This window comes from Petaurus breviceps, unplaced genomic scaffold (assembly GCF_028583685.1).
Source record: "Petaurus breviceps papuanus isolate PSGF00001 unplaced genomic scaffold, PetGlider_PUasm1.0 207, whole genome shotgun sequence".
NCBI classification, from domain to species: Eukaryota; Metazoa; Chordata; class Mammalia; order Diprotodontia; family Petauridae; genus Petaurus; species Petaurus breviceps.
In genome coordinates, this window is record NW_027185850.1 from 11,529,825 (window position 1) to 11,537,052 (window position 7,228).

The 7,228-nt window shown below is 42.1% G+C and overlaps 1 protein-coding gene across 1 annotated transcript in view; it reads right to left on the minus strand.

Moving 5' to 3' along the window:
* Positions 1-436: 436 nt before the first annotated feature.
* Positions 437-7,228, minus strand: part of LOC138164898 (inactive tyrosine-protein kinase transmembrane receptor ROR1) — a 372,629-nt gene continuing 365,837 nt past the window's right edge. Inside the window, exon 9 of the mRNA XM_069092845.1 lies at positions 437-4,944. Within this exon, the coding sequence (XP_068948946.1) occupies positions 3,520-4,944 (1,425 nt within the window). The 3' untranslated portion in view covers positions 437-3,519. The remainder of the gene's footprint in view (positions 4,945-7,228) is intronic.

The following is a 7,228-nucleotide window of genomic DNA, read 5'->3' on the forward strand; positions in this document are numbered from 1 at the left end:
TTGCTCCCCTGGGAGTTCCCTAGACTAGTGTCATCAAGGATCCAATCCCTATCCCTACATTCCAATGGATCTCTGATCTCGCCAATGTGCACATTCTCTCCAATGAGAAATATTTCCACCCACCCATGCCTGTAGCTTGTGTGACTTTCACTCACTTCCTCCCATCATTTCGACATTGGGGGGGGGTAGTATTAGTTACTCAATGAGTATGGGGACTGTAGCCAGGTTGTCTTGATGTTGATGGGAAATCAGTGAAAACTGTTATGTGATCCATGAGTTCCCCCCCCCCCCTTTCTTGCTCCAACCCCTCTTTTTTTTTTTATCAGTCATGCATTGTTTTGGTGACATCAAGGAAAGTCATCAAAAAATTGTTGTTACTTTATTATTTCAATCCCCCCCCCAAATCTGTTATAGCAAGATCCAGGAAATGCTGATATTTCATATTAAAAATGTTTTAATAAACAGCAGCATAAAATAATCAGTGTGTAATATCATCTCTGGTGTGTGGAATACAAAATGCATATATTCTCAATATAAAATAGCCTTTCTTAGTACATTTCCATGCTCTTCTAATTGAAATGCCCATAATTAATAAATCAAACATCAAGGAATACAGTGATTAAAATGCATGCAGTGAAAATAAGAAAATGCGGTCAAGGCAATCGATCCAAATATTGCCGTGAGAGATTAGAAGAAAATCTACATCATTAAAAAATAAGAGAAACAGATGAGATAGGAAAGGCAGAACTGTATTTTCACTTCTGCAGTACAAAACGTGGACACTGTTTTGTGCAAAAAAAGGAATAAAAACAAAGGCATCCTACCAAAAAGCATTGTCAATGGAGCAAATGATTTTTTTTTCAATTTGTGAAAAAATACTCTTTTCATACAAAACAAAGATACCATGATGTCCTATCATGGCACTTTAGATCTTCTTAGAAGTGGTTTCAAAATCCAGAAGGCTTGTACCTGAATGTAGCACAATAATTACAGAAATGCTGAAAAACAACGCCATACTTCTTTATAAAAAGTTAACTCAAACTTATGTTACTTCCTTGCTATAAAAATGTTTTTTTTTTTCCCAAAGAATTGCTAAATGGCTCGTGGCATGCTAATTTCCCTTTTAGGGACTGCTGGAAAAACTCTTATTCACTAAAATTCCATATTTATGTAAAGTAATAAATATTCTTGGAAAAAATGATTGTCATATGAACATATATAAAATCGTGGTTTGAAGCATCATCAGTAAACAGTTGCATAGCAACAAAAGGAAGAAAATAATCTTGCTGTAATTAACCTACCTAAAAATGAAGACACATGAAATCAACCAATGTTAATTCTTATAGCCTCACAATAAATGCAAATAACTTCCATTTAAAAGTTCAGATACATTATTTTCTGGGTATTTCAAGAAACGACACTTGGGAAAACCCCAAGACATTCTTCTGAACACATACTTGCTTTGTTCTTCATCCTAACACTTTTTAAAATGGAAACATCGAGATGTTTCTAATTCTTTCACGCTAAATATTGTTTGCAAGATCTACTTCACATCCTATGAGTCTCTTTAATGTTTTTTTTTTAATATGAGGCACTGTTCTTAGAAAAGGGAAATGTTTTCCCAAGAGAAACAATAATCAAATATAAAAATCCCTTCTGTATAGAAATATAAAACCTATGCAAATTCCAAACTCAGCAAAATGTGTCTGAATGTGTCTGGCTGGTAAAAGTCATTCACTCCACAGCCTATACCTCCCTCTGTATATTAATCTATATCTATCTATAGATAATATCTATATCTAGATAATATCTAGATAATATCACGTCACTTCTATTTAACAGAGTAAATAGCCCAGTTATTGGTTATCTATAAAATGAGAATCCTGGCTATCCATTATAATCCCATGGGAAGTGGGGGAGCAGACTCTGAAAATGTAATTGTCATATAGGAATCACACTTTTTGGATTCCAATCAATTTCCAACAACCATGGTCATTTAAATGTTGGGATTTGAGGAAAACCCATTGGAAATATTCGACTCATTTAAAAGGCATCAGGAAACTTAGCAGGAAATTTGGTTATCATCAAGGTCAGACTGGGGCAAAAAAAATTGGGAATCCTGATTCACTGATGATAAACCATCTTGTTGGTCTTATGCTTCTCTGAACTCTTGGCAACGTAATAAATACAAAATGGGGAAGGAGCATTCAGCTGGTACCATGCCATCATACCACACTCACTGGCTTTGTCAATCTGAGGAGCATCTCTAGAGACTCTCTAGCCTTGGGCCTATCCTTTGGTATCGGAATCATTCCTTGAGGTCATTTTCATTTTCAACATCCCTTCAATTTAAGTCATCTACTGTATGGACATAATGCTATTTTCATGCTATGAAATAATCAGGCCTCTGTCAACATTTATTTCTGCTCCCATGCCTGACATTCCTGCACCTCAAGTAATTATAAGGGCTGGAGTGGAATCCGTATGGAGAAAAGTGTCCAGCTCTAGCATGACTGAATAAGGAGTCGGAAGAACCATCAGAAGGTCTGACCTTTGGGCAAAGGAAATTTACATCCAAGGAAAAGTATGGGCATCTCACCATAGAGAAAACCCATGGAGAAATGATGAAAACATCTCATGGCTCATATAGAATCCTATATTTTAATATTATTGGTCTCAAATTCTCTTATTTTTTTGAAATGCTGAGGAATGGAGTGGTTAGTGGTCTAGTATTGGGGTCAAGAATACTTGGGTTCAAGTTCTTCCTGCCTTAAGCTGAATGATCTTAGGTGAATTACTTAGTCTCTCAGTTCCCTGGGCAACTTTCTAAAACTGTGAGTAACAGCCAGGTGGCCCAATATGCAAGGGTGCAGGGAATTTCCACAATGGGAGTTCCCTAAATGATGAAATCACAGGTCTGGACCAAAAGAAAAAAGTAAACATCAGTCTTCCATACCAACGTGCACAATGCTCAAACTGAACCAGAGTCTTACCCCTTCTAATCGTGAAAATAAACATGGTGGTCACACAAAAACTAATGGATAGACTTTGGAGAATATTTAGCCACTGGATATCCAAGGCACTCTTTGACTTGGTTTGGTATCCCATCCTGACATTTCTTTGAAAATGACTCTTCATTGGATGATAGTTTTGAGTACCTAATGTGATGTGCACCAATCCTGATGCCAGGTTACACAACATGACTTGATGTTCAAGGCACAATAGGAATAGAAGTTCCTTGGGGCAGGGACTGTGTCATTTTTGTCTCTGTATTCCCAGCACTTAGCACATAATAGGTGCTTAATAATTTTTGTTGATTGAATAAATGATTTTTTTGCTGCCTGTTATCGGCCCATCCTGCTAAGCACACAGTTACACTTCACAGAAGATACTTGTTGCAATGTCTGCTAAACAATCAAAAAAATCTTACTTTAATAAAATATTTGAATATAAATCTTTTCTACGGCTTTCTAGTTTGTACTGTATATCATATTTATGTATAAAAAAAAACATTGCGTTTTACAGTTCTGCAGAAATCATTGATTCAGTGTGTCCATGAATATTTGAGTCCCCTAGTAAAGATGGTTGTTTGGAGTCTATTTTATAAGGTTTCTGAGTTTTGTTTCCAAAAACGGTTATGCCAATTCCACTCGGATGATTTGGGAGGGATACGTGGGATAGCAAAGGGATGTTCGCCTCCTGATTGGATCCCGAGGAGGGCAAGCTAGTCACGTGCCCCGTGCTGGTGGAGCCGCTGGCACTGCTGGGGGAGCGGCTCTTGGGAGGGGGACAGTGCTGAATGACTCTAGGGGGGCCCTGGGGCTGGTAGTGAGTTGCTGGGAAAGCAGCGTATCCAGGAGGGATCGGGTACCCATTGATGGGGATGAATCGCTGGTTTTGAGGTATGGGAGGCCCAATGAAGCCAGCGATCTGCCCCTGAGGTATCCCCTGTGCTGGAAACATGTAGTTGGGATATCTTGGGTTGCTGAGATTGCTGATGGGGCTGGCGCTGAGCGACGTGGTCTGGGTGGTGGCATTGCCGCCCGAGGGAGACGTGGAGCTGGTGTGGCTCGAAATCCCTTCCCAGGAACGCAGTCTGACGTGGATGTCCTTGAAGCGCGGTCTCCTCGAAGGAATCTCGTTCCAGCACTCCGTCATCAGGCTGTACATCCTGGGAGGGCAGTCTTCAGAGCAGGGCAAGAGCTGCCGCTTCCTGACCATCTCCACCACCTCCTGGTTACTGAAGCCGTAATAGGGCTGGAGTCCAAAGCTGAAAATCTCCCACAAGACGACGCCGAAGGACCAGATGTCAGAATCCGAGGAGAACTTGCCGTATAGGATGGCTTCGGGGGGCATCCAGCGAATGGGCAGCAGAGACTTGCTTTGCACTCGGTAATAGTCGGCCGAGTAGATCTCCCTGGAAAGCCCCAGGTCGGAAATCTTCACGTGGAGCTGCTCACCGATAAGGATGTTTCGCGCGGCCAGATCCTTGTGCACAAAGAAGTGGCTGGACAGGTACTCCATCCCCGCGGCGATCTGAATGGCGATGTGCAGGAAGTCGCCGTGATCCAGGCTTGATTTGACGGTTCCGTCTTCGTCGCTGCTGCAGCCCACATCCGAGTGGGGAGACCTCATGATGAGGAACTCGTGCAGGTCACCCTGATTCATATACTCAAACAGCATGCACACCGGCTGCTCCTGGGTGACCACGCCGAGAAGGCAGACGATGTTGGGGTGCTGGAGCTCTGCCATGAGGGAGGCTTCCTGCTGAAACTCTGCCCACTGCTGAGGGTTGTTAAAGTCTTTCAGGGTCTTGATCGCGACCAGCTGAGCGTGGTCCATGCCTGGGAGATAGAGATGCCCTTTGTAGATTTTCCCGAAGGCACATTCACCCAATTCTTCCATGAAACGGACAGCCGACAGGGGCAACTCTTTGGCCTTGCTCTGTGGGGGGGAAGTATATTAACGTGAGTTTTCTAAAAATCTTAATGCAATTTCCCCGAACTCTGAAGTCCCCGTCCTGCTGTCTTTGAACCTAGTCAGACCACACCTGGAGTTCTGTCTTCAGTCCTGGGAGCCGTGTTTTAGAAGGACCATTGATAGGTATGTAGTAGGTGGTTAAAAAGTGTTTACTGATGGATGGATGGATGGATTCCAACTCCACATATTCAATCTCTAACTGCCTACTGTGTATCTCCACCTGGATGTCCCATAGGTAACGCCAATTCAATAGCCCAAAATAGAAATCATTCATCTATCATCCATAAATCCATCCCATCTCCTAAATTCTCTTTTTTCTTTCTAGGTCACCCAAGTTTAGAACCTTGAAGTCCTTTTCTCTCTCAATCCCCCTCTTACCCCCATCAATTCTGTTCCTGCGTCTCCCATGCTACTTTCCACCTTAGCTGGCTGAGTTGCTGTTCTAGTACCAAAAATTCCATCTCCTTTCTCCTTCCCTTCACCTCTTAGATGCCCAGACTCCTTCAACCCTCTTTTCCAGAGATCCTGTTGATAAGAACCCTTTTCTGATCCCCTTAACTGGGACTTCTCCCCTATTTATTTGTATATATTTATTATTTATTTAGCTATGTGCAATAGAATCCATAAGCTCCTTGAGGACAGCGAGCTTTGTTATCACATTCCCCTATCAGACAGTATGTCATAGGGCCTACATAAACCATTGTTCATGTTAATTAATATATAAAAAAACAAACTTACATTTCTGTATTTGTCAAGGCTCAGCACAGTTCCTGATACCTAGTTTGTGCTAAGTAAATGTCTTCCTCCATTCCTTCCATCCTTCTTTTTTCCTCCCTCCCTTCCTTTCTTTTTTCCTTCTTCCCTTCCTTCAGCTAAAGTAATCTTAAGGGCCCATCTTTGGAGGGCATACTGTGATTGAAAATAAAGATAACAAGTTTCATTGATATCATTTCTTTTGATGTACCCTAAGTATTTTACCAAGATCAAACTGAATTCTTTCTCACACTGTTTTCTTATGGTAAATATCACTCTTTCCATTTTGAAAAGAAACTCAGAGAAGTGACTGGGTTTCTCAAGTGTTAAAGGTCTACTTAGACAATGTAGGGCTCACTGCCTAGAGGAGCACAGCTCTATTTGAAATCAGAGAAGGCTGCTGGCCAGTAGACCCAGTTTGATCCAAGAGTAAACCAGGGATCCAATGATTGGTGTGGCCATGAGGTGGAACATCAGTTCTCAGTCAATCTGCTGGAACAAAATCATCCTTTCTCTTTTTTTCCCAACACTTACAGCGATTCCAAGTTCTCTCTAGTCCTACATGTCACGTCACCTCATAGCCATCAGTAGAAATCTAGTCTATGACTACACCTCCTTGGGAAATGCCATCACCTCGGAGGCAGAATGGACGTTGGAGGCAATCTGGTCCAACCAAACACAGCAAGAATCACTCTTCATCCCCTCCCATGGTATCAACATGTTGAAGGGAAACAACTGTTGAATTTGCCAGTCCAAAGACCTGCTTCTCTTTGTGTGACCTCAGCCCAATCATTCAAGGTCTGGGCCTCAGTTTCTTCATCTGAAAAATGAGTACATTGAAATAGCTGACTGTGAAGGACTTCAGGTCCTATGGTTCTAAGATGTCTAGACTGAGTGTAGCAGCAAGCACCCCAAGCACGTCCTCAGGGTTTGCTGCCCATACAGGTTCTTGGATCTGCTTTGTTAAAGGAAAGCAACTCAAAATGGGTTAACAAGCTTACTTTAATCAGTCAGACATATATTGTTTACCTTGTTCAGGAGAAAAGGTCAGCACCCCGAACTTCAAAGTATACAGGCAGAATTATCAAGACAGAAACAGATCAAGTAGACAGCTTTCCAAACTGTCCAACCATTACATCCATACCCAGTCAACATCTGGGTTTCCACATCTGGGTTTTTCAAAGCCGGGGGGGGGGGGGCCCTGGACAACGGCTTCCCAGAATACAGATCAAATCACAGAACACTTCTCAAAGTGAGCCCCCAAAACAAAGCCTCACATCAGGGCTTATATAGCCTTCTCCTGGCTCAGAGAATGTAACAACATTACTGACTCACTGGCCAATCAAGAAGTATCTACTGAAAAACAAGCCTCCCACTCCAGGCTTCAGGTGCACTTTAGCCTAGGGGCAGGGAAGATCTTCCAAATTTGCATTTCCATTACACTGAGACGGCCCATTCCACCTTAGGACACCTTTAATATTCATGATCCACTCCC